Here is a 27,503-nt window from a genome sequence, read left to right on the forward strand (position 1 = left end):
TGTCAATAGTTACTCAGCTGCAAGGTTTATCTATACCATTACATCATATTTGAATCGTAACGGTGCACTGGCATTGTCTAACCGCTGTGAAAATAGCCGTTGAAAAATTCGGGGTGATAATCGTAACTCTATGGTATTTTTCTTCTTTGATAATCGTAATTTTCTTTTTCGGATAATAGTAACTGAAACATAATAAATGTGTCTTTCAGCATTTCAATGGTAGTTTGTGTGTTAAAAATGTAAATGCCCAGTTTAACGATGACATTAACGCATATAAAAATAAATGAATAAATTTGCAGGTTAATATCTAGGATAAATTTACCGATATATCTCTATTTGATGAGAAATGGGATGGATTAATAAAATCAACGGTACCAATTTTGTTGCACCAGATGCGCATTTCGACAATACATGTCTCTTCAGTGATGCTCGTGGCCAAAATATTTGAAATCCAAAGCATATATAAAAGATGAAGAGCTATAATCCAAAAGGTCCAAAAAGTATAGCCAAATTCGTGAAAGGAATCAGAGCTTTGCATGAGGGAGATACATTCCTTAATTTATAATAATTTCTAATATTTTGCAACAGGAAATTTTAATAACACAAAAAATCCGTATTTTCATGCCAGTACCGAGGTACTGGCTACTGGGCTGTACCTATACCCCATATTCTAAAAGTGCAATCCTTTCAATTCATTGCTCAAAATGAAAGTCACGTATACCACATTTTTTAATATGTCATATGTTTGCCTCTTATATCACGTGTATACTAAAATTTTGTGCGAAATGAAGAAAAGTTTCCGTCAATAACTTTATAACTGCATAATCGGATTTAGTGTTCATATCTCCCTTTTCCTTATAATTCAATAAATTCAGCCGTTCATATTTTCCCCTTGGATTCACTTTTTTTCTATTTTATACTGATATAATATATGATTTTAAAAATTAAATTCAAATGTTTTGATCAAATATCCATGTATTTTAGGACGTTAATTTCTTTAAACAGTGTGGATGGGAAAGGATCTAGAATAGTTACCAGTTTATTGTTAATATTGTTTATTGTCACTTTTGTTTTTTGTTACTTTTGTTTACTGTTACTTTTGTTTATTGTTACTTTTGTTGTTTGTTTTTATTAGCCTTACCTATAGTCTTACATGTACGAAGCATTTGACAGACGGAAAAAAAACAAATATGTATATTGATAAATTACATCAAAGGGCATAACATGTAGATCATCACAGTCGGAACTGGTTTAATTACTTTTATTTTATTCTCAACTTTGCAGTCATATGCATTCTTTGAATAAGTTACTTGTATGAAAATTTAAAGCTACATCAATTTTATTTCTTGATTTTCAGGCTTTTGGCCAAACTATAAAAGAACACAAATCCATGTTTGTCAATGAACTCCACGTTACTTAATTTCATAATACACAAAGAATCCCATTTAGGGCTAATCTTTCTCTAGTCTTAGCATTAAATGTTTTAAGGATGTCGTATTATCATAATTCAAAATTTAATTTGTGTTGTTTATAGTTTATATCTGAGATACTGAAATTTCAGTGACAGTCATAAAGTAGCTAATATAAATAAGAAGATGTGGACCGGTATGTTTGCTAATGAGACAACTTTCCACAAGAGACCAACATGACTCAGAAATTAACAAATATAGGTCACCGTACGGTGTTCAACAATGAACAAAGCCCATACCGCATAGTGAGCTATAAAAGACTCCGAAATGACACTGTAAAACACTTTTCAAAGTTATCCCTTGCTCATCATAACTTTTTAGTTGTGATATCATCCATGAAAAATGATCGAAGTGACATGAAAACTGTAGCCACTAATTTCTCGTCAAACGTTTTTTGACGAATACTAAATGTTTTTCCTACTTCGTTATGGCATAATAGGGTAGGTTCTAGAATTAAATCAGCAGTGGCTTCCCGGGGGCAGAAATAGCACATATAACCACCTGCAATAAATGAATTTAAACAATATTAACTATATTTACTATTTACTTCAGCATAAATTAATTTTTGTTTCTGTCTTAATCAGAAATCTGATGTAAGGTGACACATGCGTGTCGCCTGACAATTATTGTCATGTATCATAATTTCCATCGCTCATTCACATATTTTGTGGCATACCTAGTTCTTGGAAATTTCTGTATATTAACAAAGTTCGTGTTTTCCCATTTCCAAATTTCTTGAAGCTTGTTCACCCTTCCAATTTTATGATATACTAGTATGTAGCTGTTTTCAAAAGAACTATTAATTATATTTGCATAAAAAGAAATGTCATAATAAAATTAACGGTACCAATTTTCTTGCACCAAATGCGCATTTCGACAAAACATGTCTCTACAGTGATGCTCGTGGCCAAATTATTTGAAATCAAAAAGCTTATATAAAAGATGGAGAGCTATAATCCAAAAGGTCATAAGATGTTGGGACGTTTCGTAAATAATTCATCGCCATAATTTCATAATATGCTATCAGATATACGTTTTTAGTGTCAATATCAATAAAACAGTTTCCAGTTACGATTATCTTTTCTATTTTTAAATACCATAATTACGATTATCTTTTTTTCCGAGTTACGATTATCATCCCGAATTTTTCAAAGGCTATTTTCACAGCGCTTAGACAATTCCAGTGCACCGTTACGATTCAAATATGATGAAATGGTGTAGATAGACCTTGCAGCTGAGTAACTATTGACAAAAACATGCTACATTTAAGAAAAATGAGTGTAAAGATTTTACCTATATCTACCGTCGCCATATTTGGATAATCGTAATTGCAGTTACGATTATCTCTTTTATACCAGTGGTAAATACAGAAAAGAGTTTCGGACGCATGAAACTATTTAACGTGATGTTTTAAATTTTTTAGTAATAATTACTTCGATTTAAAATTTTTATTTGAGTTAATGTGGTTCACAGGAATAAAAATGATTTATTTGTCTTTAGTTGATTTATCTATTAATTGAAAATCCCTGAACAATCGAGGATTCTACATAATCCCTGATTATACAAATTACTGTACTATTTTGGTCAAATTTATTACGAATGAGAATCATCAACCTGTGTCGTTTATGTGGTCTCTGATATGCGCACCAAATTTTTAAAAATTCAAATTAAAATTCAAATTGCCATATAAACTTAAGGAGTAAGTCTGTGACAAGCACAAAATAAGTACACATTTATAAATGAAACTTCACATTGTATATACAATCGTTCTGAAGTGTTATTTACGTTTGTTAGCACTGGGTCGTCACTACTGACTGTTCACTAGTACTGTTAGTCCCGAGGGTACATGTATCATCATCTCAGGAGTCAATGATTCTGTAATGATATGTTTTATATGTTTATAAAATTAAGAATGGAAATGGGGAATGTGCCAAAGAGACAACAACCCGACCAAATAATAAATAAAAATAAAAAAACAACACAACAGGTCTTCAATGTAGCGAGGAATTCCCGCACCCGGATCTCTGGCCAAGTTGACCGAAAATGAAATGTGTTGTTCTTTTTAAAGTCCTTTCGAGTTTAGAGCTCCTTACGTGCTTTGGTATATATGCATCTTAATTGACTTTAAAATGTTCCTGGTCGAGATAAACCTAGAAAAAGCGCTTCGATCGCACCAAATTTATAAAGTGTTATTTTCATGAAGAATATGGACATGGAAACAATTCTTATTACATGTATAATATTCATCTTTTGAATATATCGTATAAATACCGGGATAGCGAACCGATGATTGCATGTACTGAAATATTTGGTCTTGAGTATTATCCGTTTGAATAAGAAACATATATGACAGAAAATATATTTCGTATTTACAATAAAAGTAATGCTGTTTTTTGTTTGAACAACAAATAATAAAGATTTTATGTCACTATTTCACTACAGTCTATTTGATTATCCTTAGATAACTGCACTTGTCAATACGCTTCTTGTGAGCATGCGTTGATATCATGTATGAAATTGGTTGTATTAAAAATTCATTGAATTTGTCCATTTTTGCAGTTCCTTTTTTAATACTTTTTGGTATACTCTCTAATAGTTTAACGCTTACTTATTATGCATTGAACTATATTTGCAGTATAATATAAGTACTTAAATACAGATTTTATTCATGTAAACAATGGGTTTTGTCCAATTATTACGCAACCTATACGCTTGATCAATAACGTTGATAGAAGTGAAAAGAATTGTTATTTATATGCATTCTTAAATTTCAATGCCATTTAACAAATTATTTCTGTCCACAATATTGTTTTTGTTCAATTGTTTTGCAAAATTAAATTGATCAATAAGTTTAACTAATGCATTTGTAATTTATTGTTGCTGGTATGAATTGTTACATTTCGATTAGTGGTTGTATTGACAATTTTTTTTAAAAGTTTGTTGTCTTATTTAATTATTGGCAGCCAGGGGTGGTGTTCTCGAAGCTATCTTAGGATTAGGACGTGTCCTACAACCATCTTATGACAAGTCTTTGTCCTAAGTCGTGTTCTTGAAACTATCCTAACTTGGGATATAACATTTTTCGTCCTAACTTTAGGACACCTAACTAGGTGTCTTAAGATCATCATATCGTCATCATAACTTTGTGCATGATTTTCTCATTTTTTAAGTGAAGATGAACGTGAAAAGAAACGCACCATCGGTTATTAACTCGTTTAAAGAAAATGTGCGTGATTTTAAACTTTGAACTTCGTGTTTTTACGATACGATGATACTACGAATTCAATATTCTCATTTCAAAACAAATTGTTTTACAGTTTATATCAAAATCCTATTTGATATTATTTTATAATTACATTTGAAATCATGCATTTAATTAAATACATGTTATAAATTTTTTTATCAACAATTTTATTAATTGGTTTCGTCTCTAATTAACGTTTTCTCAAACAATTACTTTAACTATTTAGACTTTCGCACATAGGATGTGTTTAGGACGTCCTAACATAAGATGCGTTTGAGATAGCTTCGAGACGCAACTAAACTGTGTCCTAAATCGATCATAAGTCCATCCTAAAATCGGTCTTATCTACGACTTAGGACTTGTTTCTTATAACGTGACTCTGTACTTTTAAAGATCCCGGTATTATGTTATTGTTCTATATGTCATTATGTTACTGTTAATTATAAATTTGATAATACTTTGAACGAGAAACGACAAAATTATTCCATTCGCTTAGTAGTATTAACCATATATGGATTCTTAAAAATTCTAAAGAACTGCTGATAATTTGTAATCTCGATCTGTTTCTGTAATTAATTCTAACAAAACTTTTGATTTTATAACCCTGCATGCCACAATTCTCCATGTGATATTATATTTGTTTTGTATAGACATTTGCACCTGTCCTAAGTCGTTTCTCGTTTTGTTTATATAGAATAGACCGTTGGTTTTCCCGTTTGAATGGTTTTACACTAGTAATTTTGGGGCCCTATATAGCTTGTTGTTCGGTGTGAGCCAAGGCTCCGTGTTGAAGGCCGTACTTTAACCTACAATGGTTTACTTTTTAAATTGTTATTTGGACGGAGAGTTGTCTCATTGGCACTCACACCACATCTTCCTATATCTATTGAACGACAAAATTTCTTTTTTGTGACGTTTGTATTTCTGAAGCCCAACACGCGGAACAAGGCAAGTTTTTTTTTTTAATTTGATAGATGCTTTTTGTGTTTTTTTGTATATGTTTGTTTGTTTTGAAATTGTAACACAATGATGACTGCTGTTACCATATTTTGTCTATTCTACCGATTATGTATGTTTTGTTCACGCATCGTTGTAAAAAAAAACGGTAATTGATGCGACTGTCATAAAAGTGAGAGGTTTAGCGCTATACAACCAGGTTCATTCCACCATTTTCTACGTTTGAAAATGCCTGTACCAAGTTAGGAATATGACAGTTGTTGTCCATTCGTTTTATCCATTCGTCTTATCCTTTGATTTTGCAAGTTGATTAGGGACTTTCCGTTTTGAATTTTCCTCGGAGTTCAGTATTTTTGTGATTTTACTTTTTACATCTTTTATGCCTTCGTTATTTCAGATTAGAAGATTATGGATCAAAGAGAAAAGGAAAACTTTTATCGCACTTGTACAGTGATAGTGGATCATAGCAAGGATTCCTTAACGGAACTGATAGAATGTGATCTTGCAAATAAAAGTTTATCATTCGAACAATACATAGACCTACATAAGCATGATATTTATCATCTTTGTAATAACATCCATCGCTGTTGTCAGTGCACAGCTGCATATATATTGCCCCGACACCGAGTTTTACATTTATCACAACTGGAACTTCTTCTGGATAAATATGGTTCAAAATTAGCATGTCATCGTTCGGGGAAAAAAACAGGGTTTTGTTGTTGCTTTGCGAAATCAGGAGTTAGTGTAGATATATTAGACGTTACGTTAGCAAAATGTCTTCTTGTCAATTTTTCACTCGAGGTCTTCTGGTATGGGTGCATGACAAGGACAGGGGTGTCATTTGGGGACTTTCTAAATACAAACAAACATACAATATATCATTTAATGAGAGTAAAAAGTCACTGTTGTGAGTGTCCTACCGGGTACAATTTCCCAGTTCCGACTCCACTCATCTCTAAACAACAATGGGAGTCTTTGTGGGATAGTACAAGTAGATCCTGTGTTAGTCATGCATCCAAAAAATATGAGATTTGCAACGTCAAAGCAAAACGTGGAATTGACATTTCACATCTTGATTCAAGTTTTAGCGGTATACTTCTTGAAAATCTCTGTCCAACACGTATAGCAGTTGAAGATTTGGTTTACATACGCAACAACGTATATGGACATGCTTCAAAAGGCAGCTTAACAGATGCAGATTATAAAACTTACATGTTTAAATTAGAGAAAGCCCTTAAACAAATAGCTACTGTCTGTAACAGAGTCAGCAAAACAATGAATAAATTTGAAGACGCGAAACAACGCCCATTTGACGAAATACTACTTATAAAGTACCAAACTCTTCTCATGGAACAGAAACAAACAGATGAAGAAAATAAAGAGGTTCGATTAAATTTAAAGAGTTTGAAACTTAATTATTCTCATATCACAATGTACAACATTATACTTTTGCAACTTTTTTTTACAAGATACGAATGAAAAATATTTTAATGTACGTAATTCGAAATTTTATTTTCGTCTAACAAAAACTATGCCGGAATTGAAAGCATGATAAAAACTAAATTTGTGAAATAAAACCAATCAGTAAATTTACCGTTTTTTTTTCTTTTCCTAGATTTGTCATTTGTTTTACTACGATCAATGACGAGGGTTATAAATTACAGATCAACTCTTGTCAATTTGCGCTTCTATCTTTCGATACTGATGAATATTTCCGTCTCTTATTTACTTTGTTAGATCATTAGCTTTCTTACAATTGACTGATGATGCGCTTAAAATTTTTAAATTGTTATTTTCTTTTTTTGAAAGTTAACTATCAAATAAATAACAACACCAAAGGACAAGAGCCATGAATGCCTTAATTTGGCCCTAAATCTGAACTTTTTATTATCATGCAAAAACCTAAAACTATGACAAAAAAAACTAAGCAAATTTAGATAAACAAGACCCTTTTCTGTCTGCTGTTCATTTTATTCATTTTGACGGATTCAGAAGTAATATATTTAACAGAATTTCATTCAGGTTGCCTGTTCCTATGCATTTGAAAGGCCTATTCGTAGGTAGCAATACACAGTTAGGAGTTTAGTTTCGCATTTTGGCCCCTGTGGATTTTTCAAATATGAAAGTTATTGTGTAATCAAATTCATTTTAAGACAGACTAGTGCTAATTTAGTCTTCAAAGATGGTTTATAAGAACATCAAGATTATTTTTTACATGTTTGATGGCCTGTTTTCTGTTTGACAATCCGTATTTTCATAGCTAGACCGGCCATCGGTCCAGAAATTAATGTACTGTTTACAAACACTCTTTTTCTACACGAAGTTTTTGACGCAGTTTTACAAAATAATGAGATGAAAGACATATGCTTTTCATTAGATTTTCTGAATGATATATGTACACAGTTTCAGAAAAGGTATTACTTCAAACGATTGAATTCTACTTTTAGCCAAATTTTGGGAAATATGTGACATCTTTCCTCCCCTTTTTGCAATATTTTATAACAAATAAATGCAGATTGTTGCCATGGATACACCAAAACGAAATTATATTTTACCATTCTATATACTAGATATAAAATCTATGGAAGATTCTGATTACATACATATGCCCATATATGACACACACTGTAAGCTTGATGTTGCAATAAAGCATTGCAAAGGGGATGGTAAAATTCATAAGGGCACATTTTAGTATTTTTTCCTAACTGTTTATTCCTAACTTTTGCCCGAAGTAGGCAACGGGGCATTCAGTTTTACCCTTGAACGTCCGTCCGTCCTTCTGTCCATCTTTCCGCCCGTCCGTTTGTCTTTCCGTCCGTCCGTACTCTCGTCCGTCCCATTTTTGTTCGAGAGTCATGCCCCTTTATAACTTGGAAAATTGCAAATCTTGCGCGGGGCATTCGTGTCGTCAGGCACGTTCTTCTGTTATATGTCTGGAAATCATTGGCGACACCCTTCGACCAAAATTAATTTATCATACAAGATGTATATGGATCAGATACACATCCTTACAAAATATAATGACAGTCCTTGTATGTGGCAAATGTCGTTAGAAGCAAAAACTATCAAATTTAGCCACAAAAGTAGTAAACATTATGGTTCTTCATAAGAATGTATTAGTGTTCGAATGCGTCAGAACCTATTGACTTGTATTTGTCAGATATCTTTAAATATTTTGTCTTCGGATGTTTACATTTACTGCTGAATTTAGATAGCACAGATTTATAGGGCTACTATTGACCCTTCGTGAACCTACTTCTTTTCAAAATAAAAAAAAAGATTTGACATAAGACAACCACATAGGATGTTTCTGAGCTGGAATACATGTATGGCAATGCCTTGTATGTTTTAAGACATTTTTAACTTCTGAGTCGACTACCGCTGCAGATGGATGTTTGTCCTCGAGATTATTATCAAACCAGAGGTCAATCTGGTTCAAACATGAAATATCATTCATGTGGTCGTTTTCTGTAAATTAATTGTTCATAAAATATGGAAATCTTAATAATAAATAATTTTTATCAACCCCAAGTCAGGGTAGCAGTAACAGGACAACTGTTTATGTTTTTCGTTTTGCATGACTTTCAACATTACAATTGATTTCAGCTACCAACTGTTATCATTTGAGCGTCTGTGATGAGTCTTTTGCAAACGAAACTGGTGGTTACTACATTATGAGCTTGGTATCTTTGATTAATTTTTGCAACAGACACACGAATAAATGGTAATGGCCTGTTTAGATCAAAACTCATCAAAGATACAAAACCTTATTTGAATAAGGATCCACTCATTTGACGATTGCAAAACTTTTATTCTGTTTATATAATGACAGAGGGAAAATACATCTTATAATTATAAGTCTAACAGAAACAGACAAAACCATGGTAAAAAGAGAGACAAACAGTCCAAAATACCACAAAGAAATTAGTAAAGATTTAGAATTCGTAACCCCACTTAAAATTAAGAGTGAACTTAGATGCTCCGGCGTGGTATTCAGATCTTGCTCAACGATATTTTCAATAGTTTGTTTTACCATATTTGTCTGTTTATTCATTGATTTAGCTTTCAACTGACGTCATTTTAATACGTTTATATTAGAAGGGAAAAAAAAAGGTATATAATTTTTTTTTTTGAGAAAAATACTTTGTAGTAGTTTTTTTATTATACTTTCAGCACATAGACATGGCAAAAAATAGAATACTTGAAAGATTAGATTCAATTGAGAAGTCTCAGTCTGGACAAATGCGAGACGTTTTATCAGCAGTCAAAGATATAACTAATTATGTTGATGGTATGCATTATAACATCTACCTGGAACAGGATAGCTTTTGATATAAGATACCCAGATGAAAACGTTTACGTTATCTGATTTGTTTCTTATTATTTTACCTTAAATTCATATAACTTCAAATTTAAAAAAAAAGAAAACCCTATATGTTATCAAAATCTTCATAAATGTACTGCTATTGAATTATTGTCTTACCGTACACTTACACTTTTATTAAATGATTATAAGAAAACTAAAAACCGGACGTGAACCCGTACACTTACACTTTTATTAAATGATTATAAGAAAACTAAAAACCGGATGGGCCAATGCGGTTTTTCCCAACTTTTTTCTGTATTGACCTTGTTTTTATTTCCGTATTGGTCCTGTTCGAAGAGCAATATTAAATCTTGATTTATATCGACAGTGGAACTTTGCAGTATTGCCCATGCTGATTTATCCGTATTAGGGCTTATTTGCTCATAGCATTTAATAAAACAAATGATTAAACAACTTATAAGGAAAAGTTTATTATCACAAATGGGAACGCATGGAAAATATGAAGAGAAAAAATAATTATATGACGCTACAATTCTTTTATTTATGAGATGTTCTGCGTGCTCTGTGTTGATTGATTGTCAGTATCAGTATCATGATCCGGTGAATTTCAACCAAAAACTAGCTTGCGATCAACAATCGCTGATTGAAATAAGAATGCAAATATCTCCGTTGTGTTTTTTAAAGTCATATGAAACGAGTTTCTTGTAATATTAATGTTATTGAAATTATTGAACCAATGCATGCATATATACTAAACTTAGTCATGTATGCACGTTTTCTATATTTATTACGAATCTATAACGAATTATCGACAACTAATATCTATAAATGAAAATTCGTGAACATGAATAGGATTTGAATATCAATACTTTTTGTTGATGTTATAACAGGTAAACCATGACAAAACAGAGAAAACACGAATAAAAAAAAATTTGTATGCCCCTTTATAACTTGGAAAATTGACACGTTCTTTATGTGCCTGTTCCAAATCAGGAGCCTGTTGTTCGGTGGTTGTCGTTGGGTCATATACAAATAAGGAGATGGTATATGATTGCCAATGAGACAACACAGTTCTATCCACCGGAGTTCAAATGCAGTGGATGTAAGCAATTATAGACAGCCTTCGACAATGAGAAAAAACCTATAGCGTATAGTACGGAAATAAAGCGTAATTTTCACTTGTTTCGTTTTTAAGATGACGTAATTATGTTTATTTTTCAGAAAAAGAAAGAACGAAGAAAAAATTACAAAGTATGTTGTTTTTTTAAATAAAATATAGTCACGTTCCAGAGACTGATAATAGTTTTTGATAAATTTTATATTGTAGCAATATTTATTAATACGTACTAAGCAAAGAAAAACAACACCCAATCAAACGGCATTCAACAAAAGATATATTACAAGCGCATACGCCCGTCATAGACAGGATACATTGTTGTACTCTATGCATACTATACATTGTAGTAGCGTAAGTTGAATCGGTAGAAGAAATATAATTACATTTCAGCAAGGACTTTGATTTCAGAAACTGATTGTTAAAGATATTTTGGAAGTTGGTTTTAGAGAGATATATTAAATATTGTAGCATTTTTATTTTATACGTACCATTGTGTAATTAATTGCAAAATAAACAAGATTTAACAACAGCATTATATCCATCATACACTCGTCATTGACAAAAAACATAATGGTATACTATTGTTCTGTGCGAACGTACTTCCGTCCACTTGTTTTATAAAAGAGGATGCTTTGCTAATATTTCATGAAGTTTTAGTTAATATGAAATATTAGAATCGTAAAGAAACCTCCTTTTCGAATTAACTGGTTGGTCGTTTCAGAGTTGTTTGACTTTACTTGTCAGGATTAAGTCCTTTGTTCACATGTGCGCTAAATTTTTCTATGTTGCAATCGATTCACCTCCAACCTTATACTACTATTGGGATGGGTGAACTCAAGTTAGCGTTTTATTTTTAAAAATTGTCAAATTATCATTAAAATTGAGAATGGAAATGGGGAGTGTGTCAAAGAGACAACAACCCGACCAAATAAAAAAACAACAGCAGAAGGTCACCAACAGGTCTTCAATGTAGCGAGAAATTCCCGCACCCGGAGGCGTCCTTCAGCTGGCCCCTAAACAAATATATACTAGTTCAGTGATAATGAACGCTATTTTAGATTTAATGCAATTTTTCAAATACATCACGTCATACCTAGGACAAGCTTTCACCAATTTATTTAAATATTTACACTCTTGTTGGTAAAAGTAAGTTTTGGAATTCTACAACAAAGTACAATGATCGATTTTATTTTTGCAATTATTTCATTATGCATACTAAGGGTGCTCCTTTCAGAATTGTTTATTTAAATACGTAAGTTAAATAGGCAGTTACATTGCAAAACATACATATGAAACCAAACAGTTGTTAATGCCTTACTTAGCGACGACATCAAAAGTTCAATGTAAGATAAAAAAAAACAACCAATGCATTCCACAATAAAGGAGACCAACGTAAAGATATGTGAAAACAGATTAAATACTGTTTATTTTTCGAATAATGGTAGATTTGAATATATTGCAGCTGTAATAACTTTTGTGAAATTAACATTCAAAACTCATTAGTTGTTTTGGAAAATTATGGAACAAGGGAGATAATCAAGAATTGATACACGAAGTAGGTATAAGACTAGTTTCAGGAATGAAATAATAACATAAACTAAGGCTTTCGGCAATGCGACCTCTAGTTTCTACAGAAAAGTAAGTACATCCTACAGTCAGGAATATGGCAGTTGTTTTTCACTTGTTCCGTTTATTGATTGACTTTCCCTTTTTGAGTTTTCCTTGGAGTTCGGCATTTGTGTTATACTTTTTTCATGCGATACCAATTATGTGTTAAAAATCGGTTAAAGGTTTTCAAAAATTGTTGTACAAAACAAAATCAGCATCACACTGGTTAATATGTATATACAAAGCTGAGAGTATTGAATGGTATACATGTTTGTCATTTTTTCATACCTTTCTTAAAATTTCAGATGATACTCATTCAAGTGTTAAACGTCATTTAAAGGAAGGTACATTCGTTGAACATTCTGCAGTTCAAGTTTGCATCGACCGTCTAGAAAAAAATGGCCGTGTAGTGATCAGTGGACCTCCAGGGGCAGGAAAATCTAGACTAGCTATGGAACTGCTACACCAATATTCAACAAGTTATAATGCATATTCTGTTATGCAGATCTTCAATTTAACAGACTGGCAAGATTTAATGCATGAAAAGGATGAATGTATTGTGCTTTGTGATGATATATTTGGTAAATCAAACTTTAATTATACAGACGATTTGCATGGAAAGTGCATCGATTTCATTTATACATGTGTTGATAGTGGAAATGTCAAAGTTATTATAACAATGAGAAACAGCATATTAGAGAAAATGCTAAAGAAAACCAAGTTAAAAACCAGTCATAGGTTATTCAAAGGTGATTTTATTTATTTAGATTCTAATAGATTTCGGTTGACAGAAAACAATAAACGTACAATTCTGCTTAAATATTTCAATTTGAATAACATTAAAGTAACCGAAGATCCAGAGAAAGAAAACTTTAAAAAAATAGAAGTTAAAAATTCGGATGCTTCGCCTTTATTCCATCAAAGTACTTTAGAAGAAATAATCATGTCAGATGCCAGCCCAATTTTAGGTTTTCCTCAAGCATGTTATTTATTTTCATCAAATAGAAAATTTACCGTACAAGGTCCAATTTTTTTTAAACATGCAAATGAAGTTCTTCTCGAAGAAATTCGAGACATCAAAGAAATTTGCGATACTAACAAAGATTTAGACTTTACTATGCTAGTTTGTGTAATGTTAAATGGGAACACTTTTGATATAACAGAAATTAACAAAAGTGATATTGAAAAAACATTTTCTATGTGTCATCCGGGGATGTCTAGACTTGTTACTTTAGGTGAAGTTGAAAGATGTGTCGACCAGTTGTGTGGTTCTTACTTAAATAAGCAAAAAGATTCATACTGCTTTCAACATCGCACATTATTTGAGGCTGTTTTTCTTGTTTTTCGCTCCTTCACCAAACAGTGTGTAAATTATGATAAAATACTGCAACTCATGGGCTTTGAATTTATTGTTGAGATGACAAGGTCATACGAATACCAAGGTGTAGAAGGTGAAGTTATCTATAGGGTACAGTCTGAGCACTACGAATTATTAGCACAACAAGTGATATTCCATTTAACTGAGAAATACTTTGAAGACCCATATACATGTATCAAATTGTTATGTGAATCTCCAATAATTCTGTTTACTTGCACTAGTATAATTAAATATATTTGCAAGTTATATTGTGATAGACAAGTATCGCAGTTGTTCAAAGGCAACACATACTTTTCTTTGAGTATTCCAAGAAGCTGTAATGATTTATTTTACACACAATGCTTCAATATATCTGTAGCATTTTTTATGTTCTGCGTTGACAGTAAAGATGTTTTAGAATACTTAAGGACCGAGATTGAATCCACATTGTCTTCGTCTGATCGTCATTCAGTTACACATTGTGCTCAGGCTATAAAAGTAGCTTTTTTGTTTTTATGTATAATGCTAAAGGTAGATAAAGCTGAAATTTTGTGGCAAATTATGAAATCAAACAATATTAAACTGAGAGAATTGCCACGACATTTTTTATTGAATTTTCATGTTATATTGCATAATGAATACGTGTTAAAACTTATCTCAGAAATAGTTGACGATTTTAGTATATTTGATGTCAATGAATTTTTAAAATGTATAATTTTGGACAACGTTGAAGTAGAAAACATAAAATGGCTCACTAAAGCATTTGATACCAAGCTATTCGATATATCAATCGCTATGGAGAATGCATGTGCTATTGGAAATATGGAACTTGTTAAATTTTTGTTCGATTCGTTTGACCAAAGTCGTTTTAACATGAAATCGGCGCTGAACGAAGCATGTTGCAATGACAATCAAATTGTAGTTCAATATTTATTCAGCGTATCTGATAGTAAAGCATTTGACGTTAAAACGGCAATGATTATTGCATGTGGTAGGGGAAATGCTAGTTTAGTAAATTTCCTACTCAAAACGTCGGGTAAAAGCTTTTTAAATAAAGACATGACTCTGAATGCAGATCAGAATGAACTTGTGAATTTCTTACTAGATATTGTGGACGATACATTATCATCATCTGATATAAAGCCGCAGATCTACAACGAACGTGACTCTGGTGAAATAGAAATGCGGAAAGCTTTGTTTGAATCATATGACCACGATTTGCTTGATATAAAATTGATAATGACTTGGGCTTGTGGTTATGGTAATATTGAGCTAGTGACATTTTTATCAGAAAATTTTGAACATAGTAGCTTTAACATGAAATCGGCATTACATAAGGCAATTTCAAGGAATAACATACACATCGTAATGTATATGTTAAAACAGTTTGACGTTACCATGTCTGACCTTATGACAGCAATGAGAATAGCCTTTGAAAAGGAAGATAAAAAAATAACAGAAATATTATCAGAAAAGATGAACCATAGTTCATATGAGATGAAGTCATTTTTAACAGAAGAATGTAAAAAAGGAAATATTCAATTTGTTAAATACTTAATAAAAAATATAAACAATGATTTCTTTGATATGAAATTAGCAATGAATGGCGCGTGCATCAGTGGTAAAGTAGAATTGGTTAAATTCTTGCTTGATACTTTTGGATCTAAAAAGTTTGATATGGAAACTGCTATGAATGAAGTATGTGGTTTCAAATGTGGTAGTAAACAAGTCGTCCGATTTCTGTTAAAGGCTTGTGGTAATGACATGTTTAATTTGCTAGCGGCGTGTAAAATTGCGAAACGATCTGGAAATAATGAGTTAGCAAACATCATTTCACCCGATGCAGAAAGTAGCACTTGCAGCATTAATTAATTATCAGTATTCATACAATATACATTATTATCAGCATTTAAAGTTCCTTTTTTCAGATTGCAGAATGTTCTAGTGTTAACAAATTTTCAGTATATTTGAATAATCGCCTTTGTCCACAAATAGGTACAAAGTTTCTCTGCTACTGATATTATTTTAAACATTAGTAAAGTCATGAAGGAAACAAAACTAGTATAATACATTTCCCTGGCTTTAGGTTGGACTTTTGTGTGCTGAAACAGGTGAAAGAATTCAACTTTGGAGCGCTGTGATTGGATGCAATGCTATAATATATTTTTTTTTATTTTATTTATGAATAACTTCAGTTTGTATATTTACAATATATATTTTGAAAAACATTAAAATATTTTCTAGATTATAATTTGAAAAGGCTTCCAAATTTTCATTAATTGGATGTAAAATGACGGTGGGCATGGATACCATAAACAAGCTTCATTATTGACTTTTGGCTTCAATTTCTAAAAAAAGAATAATAAAGTACTAATATCACACATAACTGTTTTGTTCAGGTTTTTATTGTAAAAAGTGCACGTGGTAAATTTAGAAAATGTTAGTGTTGTCGACTATGGAAATATAAATACTACCGTGACGGTTTTACCTAGAGCATCGTTTTTATCAAATCACTTTGTCTTCAGGTAATATTAACACGTATTGAAAATCAGGCATGGGGTAATGCAAATTTGTAATTGTAATGCATGGTAATGCATTACATTTTTCCAAGTAATTGCATGTAATGTGTAATGCAGCAATTTTTGCATTAAAAGTTGTGTAATTTCATGCATTACAAAGCATTTTTTTCACATACTATAATGTATATTTCACAGATTGTTTGAGATTTAGCTAAAGCAGAAGTTAAGATTTCTGGATTAATTAAGAAAATAATCATTTGGATATTGACTTTTTAGCTCACCTGGCCCAAAGGGCCAAGTGAGCTTTTCCCATCACTTGGCGTCCTACGTCCGTCGTCGTTAACCTTTACAAAAATCTTCTCCTCTGAAACTACCAGGCCGAATTTTATCATACTTGGCCACAATTATCATTGGGGTATTTAGTTTCAAAATTGGTGTCCGGTGGCCCGGTCAACCAACCAAGATGGCCGCCATGGCTAAAAATAGAACATAGGGGTAAAATGCAGTTTTTGGCTTATAACTTAAAAACCAAAGCATTTAGAGCAAATCTGACAGGGTTAAATTGTTTATCAGGTCAAGATCTATCTGCCCCGAAATTTTCAGATACATCGGACAACCCGTTGTTGGGTTGCTGTCCCTGAATTGGTAATTTTATGGAAATTTTACTGTTTTGGTTTATTATCTTGAATATTTTTATAGATAGAGATAAACTGTAAACAGCAATAATGTTCAGCAAAGTACGATTTACAAATAAGTCAACATGACCGAAATGGTCAGTTGACCCCTTTAGGAGTTTTTGCCCTTTATAGTCAATTTTAACCATTTTTCGTAAATCTTAGTAATCTTTTACAAACATCTTCTCCTCTGAAACTACTGGGCCAAATTGATCCAAACTTGGCCACAATAATTTTTGGGGTATTTAGTTTAAAAAATGTGTCCGTTGACCCGGCCATCTTGGTTGCAACCAAGATGGCCGCCACGGCTAAAAATAAAACATAGGGGTAAAATGCAATTTTTGGCTTATAACTAAAAAACCAAAGCATTTAGAGCAAATCTGACATGGGGTTACATTGTTTATCAGGTAAAGATCTATTTGCCCTTAAATTTTCAGATGAATCGGACAACCCGTTGTTGGGTTGCTGCCCCTTAATTGGTGATTTTAAGGAAATTTTGCTGTTTTTTGTTATTATCTTGAATACTATTATAGATAGAGATAACCTGTAAACAGCAATAATGTTCAGAAAAGTAAGATTTACAAATAAGTCAACACGACTGAAATGGTCAATTGACCCCCTTAGGAGTTATTGTCATTTATAGTTAATTTTTAACAATTTTCATAAAATTTGTAAATTTTTACTAACATTTTCCACTGAAACTACTGGGCCAAGTTCATTATAGATAGAGATAATTGTAAGCAGCAATAATGTTCAGTAAAGTAAGATGTACAAACACATCACCATCACCAAAACACAATTTTGTCATGAATCTATCTGCTTCTTTTGTTTAATATTCACATATACCAAGGTGAGCGACACAGGCTCTTTAGAGCCTCTAGTTTTTATTTGAAAAGCATACTGTAAAAGTGTTTTATTGTTGTCAAATCATCAATTAATACCTTTTAATGATTAAATAACAGAAAATAGAATATTGTAAAAAATCACTAATTAGTTTTTTTTGCAATCAATCTTTTCACCATTTTGACACTTGGTCATAAATTAAGCTCGTTGTTTATAATTTAATTAGGAAAGCAATTATCAGTAAATATTTTTTATTCGAATTTATTAAACAAATGTATATTTATAAAAGTAACATTAGTTAAAAAAAATATAAAACTTCATGTCTGTAATTTCTTTTTAGAGAAAGCACAGATATGTATACCTTGAAACCCTTATGATGTTAAAATGTAATAGTTGTATTGAATATACTTTAAATGTAATATGTATACGGAACAGTTATTGCATATGCTAGATCTTTTGTGACTTCATGTTGTTTTTCAAAAGGTTTGATTTTTTTTTCATTTACAAATGTAATGTGTAATTCAATGCATTACTTTGCAAAAGTAATTGTAATTTAATGCATTACTTTGATAAATGCATGTAATTGTAATGTAATGCATGGTTTTGTCAAAGTAATTTTAATATATTGCATTAATATACTGCATTACATTGCAATGTAATTCGCCCGATACCTGTTGGAAATGTCGATTGAACATACATCTTCAGCAGGATGAGAAGTCAAAACAAAAATGTAGCCTAACGTCAAGTTTGGAATCTGTTAAATTTATTTCTATTACTTTATTCACCTTTCCGAAAGACTATGCAGATAGCTTGTATATATTGTCACTTGAGACGACTTGTTTTTAATCTCAACGCTGAAACGGCTACTTTTTGGAAAACTGTATATAAATTTACATATTTTTTTCGAGTTACATAAAACTCGAATTACGGATATTAAAACCTCATTCGTTTTTCCTGCGGAGCATGTTAAAATTGTAGATATATTTATTGATATTGTAAATGTAAATTATAGTAAGGAATATATAATGATATTGAGAAAAATTGTATCGGAAAAAAAGACACATTTTAAAGAATATGCCATTTATTTTATATATGATTATCAAAGTTTTTGGTTAATAGTCAAGTATTATGTCGAAAATTGTCATGTACATTATAAAGTTTCATTTTATGTTAGTTAGTAATTATATAGACATAATTTCTTACAAATGATTTATATACGCGTTCGTTGTACATTTATCGTAGGTATTAAAAAAAAACCGATAAAAGTAAGATATCCAGAATATCCGTACTGAATAAATCTTTCATTCTCCAGCATGCTATTCAAATATGATCATATGTTCAGTACTGCAAATTTCATCCATTTGTATCTGTGCATTTATTTATTTAAAGCTGTTGGTATTATTTTTTTTTTTGTGCATTTGACGAACAAATTCATAGTACATGTAATTATTTTGTACAGGACTATTTCTTTCTACATATTAAACAATGCATTTTACAAAAAAGTCGTTGAATTATTGTCTAGGTATTATATTACGAAATAATACCTTACTAGTAATACACGAATCAAGGGCTTTTGGGATAACCACAAAAGAGAGCAACAGATGACACGACAAAGACACAACATTTAGAGGCCAATATACCAATTTTAACAAAAAAGTGTCACTACAACATTTACTGCTTCGCAAAAACACGTTCTAACAAAGACACACTACACAAAAAAGTCGCAGAATGAGAGACATGGGGATTACAAGCCGGCGGCGGCGTAAATAATTCATAAATTGGTATTAAGCTTTATATCTCGGAGGGAAGAAGACATAGAGACTTCATACCTTGCATTTATACCTTGATATGGGTTATGTTCTTCTCGTATATTTTATGAGTGTATGATAACTGGTTATGTTCTTCTCGTAAATTTTAAAGAGAGAAAACAGCCAAAAGCCACCAGTGGGTCTTCAACACAGCTAGAAAATTCCGCACCCGGAGGCGGGCTTCAGATGCCCCCTTAAAAAATTGTGTACTAGTTCAGTGAAAATCGACGTCATACTAAACTCCAAAACATGTAATTGAACTAATATTAAAAATCATACAAGACTAACAAAGGCCAGAGGCTCCTGACTTGGGACAGGAGCAAAAATGCGGCGGAGTTAAACATTTTTTGTGAGATCTCAACCCTCCCCTATACCTCTAGCCAATGTAGAAAAAAACAAATACACAGCAATACGCCCAGTAAAACTCAGTTTAAAAGAGGTCCAAGTCCGATGTCAGAATGGAAAACAAAAGAAACTAAGCAAATTGACAATCTATAATACTAAAATAACGAGGTCCAATTTGTCAGCCGTCATCGGGTAAAAACGACAAATCAAAGAATTCAACTCTATATATAGCTAATATAGGACAATGGTGTAGATTAAAAATTACACCACTCCAGACCCTTTTGTTTTCCACATAATTAATATTGCCAATAATTAACAAGTTCCAGGTCGAATCCGATACCGATACCAATAGTATATTCACCTGTTACCTATCACCTTATCTGTACGTTCCGCATTTGACAGGCGCATCACCAAACGGTGTATTTAGGATTTTGCCTACACGGGTCATAATCAAAGGGCTGACACTACTAAATTCAATCATTGTCAAATTGTTCCCTATTGTAGTTTTCTTCAGCAATCAGCAAGACTTTCTAAGATAACTAATATAGGACAATGATGTTGATTAAAAAATGCTCCATTCCTGGATAGCCAGGACCTTTTGTTTTCCAAATAATTAATATTACCAATAATTGATAAGTTCAAACAGAAAGATTTGAAAGCAGAGAAAACTGTGTATCTTATAATATACATGACTTTATCAGATGACAATACCAATTACTAAAATAAGGCTTAGGCATAGTTATATACGTTAATTCAGTCACGAACCAGCGATATCACGGGTGTGTACTTGTGGTGCATAAATTAACAAAGGAATACTAGCAGTTACTGACATGCAAGCTCCAGAACTCAATTAAACTGATTGAAAGATCATGTCTTCATCATATGAAAATCAAGCACAATTCCTCCCGTTAAGGGTTTAGTATCATACCATCATAAAATATATGAGAAGAACATAACCCGTATCATGCCAACAACAGGTTTTAGAATAAATGTGTTTTATTCGGATGCAAAGACAATATGAGTTAATCAATATTAATACCAAAATATGCCATCTTTAATGACCTAACAACAGTATCGTAACTATTTAATAAGTCTGTTTAAAGGTTTGGTAAGCTTTTAAGGCGAATGCCGACATTTTTGTGCTTCGTAAAGAATATTACCATAATATATTGGATGTGAAATACCTGAACGTATCAGATGCCTGCATGTTGGTTTATACTTACGAATGATGTCCTTGTAACGATGATAAAAGTTAGTAAATGTTTTGACTAGTTTGTGATATTGAAAACCCTGGTGTAATAATTTTTTCAATAATACAGAGATTTATTTTGTTAAAATCAAATACATTGTTGCATACACGAGCGAATCTAACAAGTTGAGATATATTAATACCATAAGGTGGTGACAAGTTAAATTATGAAAACGACACCATCTAAAAATGGATAATTAACAATAAGAAATGAAAAATCATCTCTCTTATCATAAATGTTGGTTTAAAGTTTCCCGTTAAAGATATAGATATCAAGACCCAGGATAGGGCAGTGTTCATTGTTAGTACTAGCTTTATTTAAAATCAGTTCAGCAGGATAAATCTCTTTAGTAAACATACTGAAGTCGTCATTATTGAGAGCCAATATATCATTCAAATATCTAAAAGTGTTATTTGTATCAGATGTTGTTTCGATGGGTCTTTGCTATTAAACTAAGTGTATGATACTAAACCCCTAACGGGAGGGATAGTGCTTGATTTTCATATGATGAACCCATATAATCTTTCAATCAGTTAAATTGAGGTCTGGTGCGGGATGTCAGTAACTGCTAGTAGTCCTTTGTCAATTTATGTTGATCATTATCAATTTGCTTACTAGTTTCTTGTGTTACCTATTCTTATATCGGACTCGAACTTCTTTTAAACTGAGTTTTGTTGTGTGTTTGTTTATTCTATATTGGCTAGAGGTATGGGAAGAGGGTTGAGATTTCACAAAATATTTTTAACCCCACCCCATGTTTGCGCCTGTCCCAAGTCAGGAATATCTGGCCTTTGTTAGTCTTGTATGTTTTTTTTTTTAAATTTGGTTCACTTATATGTTTCGGAGTTTAGTGTGACGTCCATTTTCGCTTAACTTGTATCGCTTTTCTAGGGACCAGCTGAAGCCCGCCTCCGGGTGCGGGATTTTCTCGCTGTGTTGAAGATCAATTGTGGCCTGGGGCTGTTTTCTGCTCTTTGGTCAAGTTGTTGTCTCTTTGACACACTCCCCGTTTCCATTCTTAATTTCATATAGATGCCTCATGTTACGAAGTTTCCGTCTGCATGCCATATGTCCATTGTCCTTGACCTCATTTTCATGGTTGAGCGACTGCTTGAATTTGTTTTAGTTTTTTTTTGTGATTTGAATTTCTCACTTATTATGGGTAATAGTATAGCTTTATTGCTGTTCCCACTGTCTGTATTAATTTGCTCAACTCTTCATTTTAACAGATTAGATATCAATATTTCAGATGAACAAATAGAGAATGTAGATTGTGAAAAACTTCTTGGTTTATATATTGACCAACACCTAAATTGGAATCAGCAAATAGATAAAATGCCATGTACAAATATAAAAAAAAATCAACTTATTACAAAAGATGAAAAAGTGTTATATACGTATTAGTTATTTGAATGCTTATATTTTGCCATTGTTTGATTTTTGTTGCAATATATGGAGTAGTTGTCATGAAAGTGGAATAAATAAACTTAATAAGTTATTAAAGAAATCTACTAGGGTTATAGTAGAAGGTGACATAATGCCATCCTCCAGTTTATTGTTTAATAGTTTAAACTGGTAAAATGTTGGAGAATGCAATGAAAATGGTGGACTTTTAGTAGATTTAATTTATGCGGCTTGAAAGATCTAGTTATTGGAGGTTCCTTATTTCCACACAAGGACATTCACAAGCTTACATGGAACTCACCAAATGGCAGGGATCAAAACCAGATAGACCACATAATTGTAAATGGAAGATGGAGAAAGTCACTGATGGATGTCTGTGTCAAAAGGGGAGCCGATTGTGGAAGTGATCACCACCTTCTACTTTGGAAAATTAAACTTAAACTGAGAAAGGTAGTCAGACCACAGCATAACAGAAAAGCATATAACATCCACCGCCTCAAAGACAACATGATAAGACAAAAATTTAATATCAGCATAAGAAACCAATACCAAACACTACAAAATATCAGTGAAAACAACGACAACATTGGTCCTGATCTAAATGAACATTGGAACAAAGTAAAAACTTTGTTTAACATACAGCTGAAAATGTGCTTGGAATTAGAGACAGTACAAGAAAAAGGTGGATTTCAGATACAACCTGGAATGTTATTGAAAAGAGAAGATCGACAAAAAGTAAGTGCAATCAGGCAAGATCAGAAAGGTTGAAAGAAAAGCTACTAAAAGAATACTCAGAACTTAATAAAGAAGGTAAGAAAAAAGCTAGAGAAGACAAATTACAATACATTGAAGGATTGGCAAATAAAGCAGAAGAGGCATGCAAACATGGAGAACTAAGTACTGTATTTAAGATCACCAAACAGCTATGTGGGAAAAGTAACAACAATGACACACCAGTTTTAAGCAAGAATGGAGAGGTACTAACATCAGAATCACAGAAACTTGAAAGATGGGCAGAGCACTTTCGGGAAGTTCTAAACAGAGAACCACCAGACAAACCAGCTCAATTCGATAACACCGAAGACAAGATTGAAATAGATATATCAGAAGAAAAAGTTGAACTTGGTGAAATAAAGAAAGCATTATGCAAGCTAAAAAATAGTAAATCAGCTGGAGTAGACAACAACAGTGCAGAACTCCTTAAGGCAGATGTAGAAACAACAGCATCAATACTACAAACACTATTTAGCAGAATATGGGAGGAAGAGGTTATACATGAAGATTGGGAAGAAGGACTTCTAGTTAAACTTGCCAAGAAAGGTGACATGAAAAATTGCAACAACTGGAGAGGTATATCTCTACTATCTGTACCTGCAAAAGTTTTCCTTAGAGTTATTGCCAAACGAATAGTAGATGCTATAGATGACACCCTGCGGAAAGAACAAGCAGGTTTTAGAGCCAATAAAGGGTGCAGTGACCACATATTCACACTAAGAAACATCATTGAGCAGTGCATAGAATGGCAACACAACATCGTCATAAACTTTGTGGACTTTGAAAAGGCTTTTGATAGCTTGGACAGAGACAGCATGTGGGAAATAATGAGATCGTATGGCATACCTGAGAAAATAATTAACATGATCAAATTATTTTACCTCAACTATAGATGCTGTGTCCTACACAATGGAACCCAATCCACCTGGTTCAATGTACAATCTGGAGTTAGACAATTAAGGATGCGTCATCTCTCCCCTTCTTTTCCTCATTGTCATCGACTGGTGCATGAGAAAAACACTTGGCAACAGAGTAACTGGAATAAGATGGTCGATGAACACAATCTTAGAAGATCTAGATGTTGCAGACGACATATGCCTATTATCAACAACTAGAGCAAACATGCAGAACAAAACATCAAGACTACATGAGACTGCTCTATCTGTAGGTTTAAAGATAAATGCACAAAAGACAAAGATAATTAGCCTGAATTACAAAACTAGTAAACAACCAATAACACTTAAAGGAGACAACATAGAAGAAGTGGAAAATTTTACTTATCTAGGTACTAATATCAGCCAGGACAACGGCACTAGCAAAAATATCATGGCAAGAATCAACAAAGCCAGAACTTCTTTCTGCAGATTACGAACAGTATGGAAAACAACATCAATATCCAGGTCCACAAAAATCAAAATCTATAATAGCAATGTAAAATCAGTTTTGCTATATGGTGCAGAGTCATGGAGGGTTATAAAACCTGACTTCAGCAAACTGTCATCTTTTCACAATACATGTCTTCGAAAAATTTGCAAGTTCTTCTGGCCAAAAACCATCAGTAATAAAGAACTATACACCCTAACCTTACAACGAGACATCAGAACAGAAATTAAAGAAAGACGATGGAAATGGATAGGCCATGTTCTACGAAAAGACAAACATGACATCACAAGGATAGCTCTTCGTTGGACACCAGCAGAGGGGAAAAGAAAGAGAGGGAGACCAAAAGAAACATGACGACGTACAATAGAGAGCGAACTAAGAATCATGGGAATGACATGGGGAGACGCTGAAAGAAAGGCACAAGACAGGCAACAGTGGAGGGCGTTGGTAGTAGCCTCATGTGCAAGTATGCACGAAGAGGATTAAGTAAGTAAGTAAATGTGGAAAAACGAATTTAATATCAAAAGGTGATACTTGTATTTAAATCATTAAAGGATATGGTTCCTAACTATTTACAAGAAAACTTCATTTTACTGATAATAAAAATTATAATTTACGTTCAGTTGATGAAAAAGTATTAAATCTTCCAAAGCCAAAAACAAATTTTTTGAAGAAAACATTTACAATGTATATATTCAGGTTCTCAAACATGGAACAGTTTACCAAATGAAATAAATATGATAATAGTTGTATCTTTAAAAACAAAATGTTACACATTTTTCATAAATTGTGCAAATTAATATGCTTTTTCATTTATATCTATATAAAATTGTTAATTGTGTATATGTCATTATAATATTGTATGTACTTTATATGTTATCATTATTTTGAGGACTCTCATGAAGATCAGTTATAACTAGTGGGATTATCCTCTTGAAATAAAGATTATTTATTTATTTATCTATTTATGTATTCATAAAATTGCATAAATTGACGTCAAATACGTTAACCCGGCCAATTAACTTTGACCCAGACAATCATCGACGTCATAATGATTAACCGATGTTGATCAGTCAGACTCAGATTCTGTAAGCAGCAGGTCAACTATATGCATTGTAGGATTGTGAGGTGTACATTTCAGTCTGGTAGGTTCAACTGACCTTGACCTCATTTTCACGGTTTATTGGTCAGTGTTAAGTTTTTGGTGTTTTGTCTGTTTTTCTAATACTATATGTAATATGTCAACAATATTTGGTATATGGAATGACTAAGTTGTATATGTCTGTCTGGAAGGTACAATCATTCCTTGATCTCATTTTCACGGTTCAATGGTCAATGTTAAGTTTTCCTAGGTTAAGTTTATTTCTTAGATGTTATAAGCAATATGGTCACCTATAGATGATGTATTGGATGATTGTAAGGTGTACATGTCTGTCTGACAGAGTTCTTCTCATCTGACCTTGGCCTAATGTTCATGGTTCTTTGGTAAATATTAAGTTTTCACAGTTTGGTCTGTTTCTTGTTTACCATATTCAATAGGTCAAACTATATTTGGTGTCCGAAGGACTTTTATGATATATTTTTGAGTGACTTGGTCCAGTTTATGCACCATTAAATTCATTTCAAAAGTTGTTTAATCCTTATAATTCATCAAAATCAAGGATAAAGAATGCGTTTCCCCGTTCGTAACGTCTATCACACGTTATTGTGTTTTGGTTCATTGGATTTTCCTGACGTATGAATATATATATATATATGTTACAGTAAATAGATGAAATGAGGAATTACATGTAATTACTAAACAATTCAGTAAATACCTGTAATTACTAGTGAATTTAGTAATTACATGTATTTACTGATAGCTTCAGTGATTACAGGTAATCACTGATTTATTTTGTCATTTTTACAGCTATTTACTAACTTGATATTTTTGTTTTAATATTTTTGACATAATTCAAGAACCCTTATAAAAAATGAAAACATTTTTTTTCACTTTATAAATTTCAGGCGTCCGAAGCGCTTTTCTGGATTGACATTCATTAAAGGAATTGTTTATCACTTCAAATATTTCTTCAAGAGATACCAAATACAAAATAGGATTTTCATTGTATGTGAATGATTTTGAAAGGAATTTTTAAGCAATGGTAAATCAACCTATGATGTACAGGAATTGTCTTTATTTATGTACAATATATGCCGATGATATAATTGTTTTTTGATTCTGTAAAAGTACTAGTATAACATTTAAAACGCCGACCCATAGGTGGCCAGTGGCTGGTTTTCTTTACTCTTTGGTAGGGTTGTTGTCTCTTTGTCACATATTTCCATTTTAATTTTATTCGACACAATTTTGTTGTACACTCATATATGGAGTATAACAATATTCAATTCCAGTGCAAAAATGATGTTATTTAGAATCTAGGT

General features: G+C 32.3%; 3 protein-coding genes across 3 annotated transcripts; all 3 read left to right on the forward strand.

The window, feature by feature from the left end:
- The first annotated feature begins 6,072 nt into the window (after positions 1 to 6,072).
- Positions 6,073 to 19,598, forward strand: LOC134687266 (uncharacterized). The gene is made up of 4 exons (XM_063547419.1): positions 6,073 to 7,053; positions 9,844 to 9,961; positions 11,219 to 11,248; positions 13,028 to 19,598. The coding sequence occupies exons 1-4, from the start codon at positions 6,079 to 6,081 to the stop codon at positions 15,949 to 15,951; spliced, it is 4,047 nt and encodes a 1,348-aa protein (XP_063403489.1). The 5' UTR covers positions 6,073 to 6,078; the 3' UTR covers positions 15,952 to 19,598.
- Positions 19,599 to 23,146: 3,548 nt separating this feature from the next.
- On the forward strand, positions 23,147 to 24,811 carry LOC134687856 (uncharacterized). Its single transcript, XM_063548315.1, has 2 exons — positions 23,147 to 23,294; positions 23,565 to 24,811. The coding sequence occupies exons 1-2, from the start codon at positions 23,147 to 23,149 to the stop codon at positions 24,809 to 24,811; spliced, it is 1,395 nt and encodes a 464-aa protein (XP_063404385.1).
- A 7-nt stretch (positions 24,812 to 24,818) lies between these two features.
- On the forward strand, positions 24,819 to 25,433 carry LOC134687857 (uncharacterized). Its single transcript, XM_063548316.1, has one exon. The coding sequence runs from the start codon at positions 24,819 to 24,821 to the stop codon at positions 25,431 to 25,433; it is 615 nt and encodes a 204-aa protein (XP_063404386.1).
- Positions 25,434 to 27,503: the final 2,070 nt, after the last annotated feature.

Source organism: Mytilus trossulus, chromosome 10 (assembly GCF_036588685.1).
Source record: "Mytilus trossulus isolate FHL-02 chromosome 10, PNRI_Mtr1.1.1.hap1, whole genome shotgun sequence".
Classification (NCBI taxonomy): domain Eukaryota; kingdom Metazoa; phylum Mollusca; class Bivalvia; order Mytilida; family Mytilidae; genus Mytilus; species Mytilus trossulus.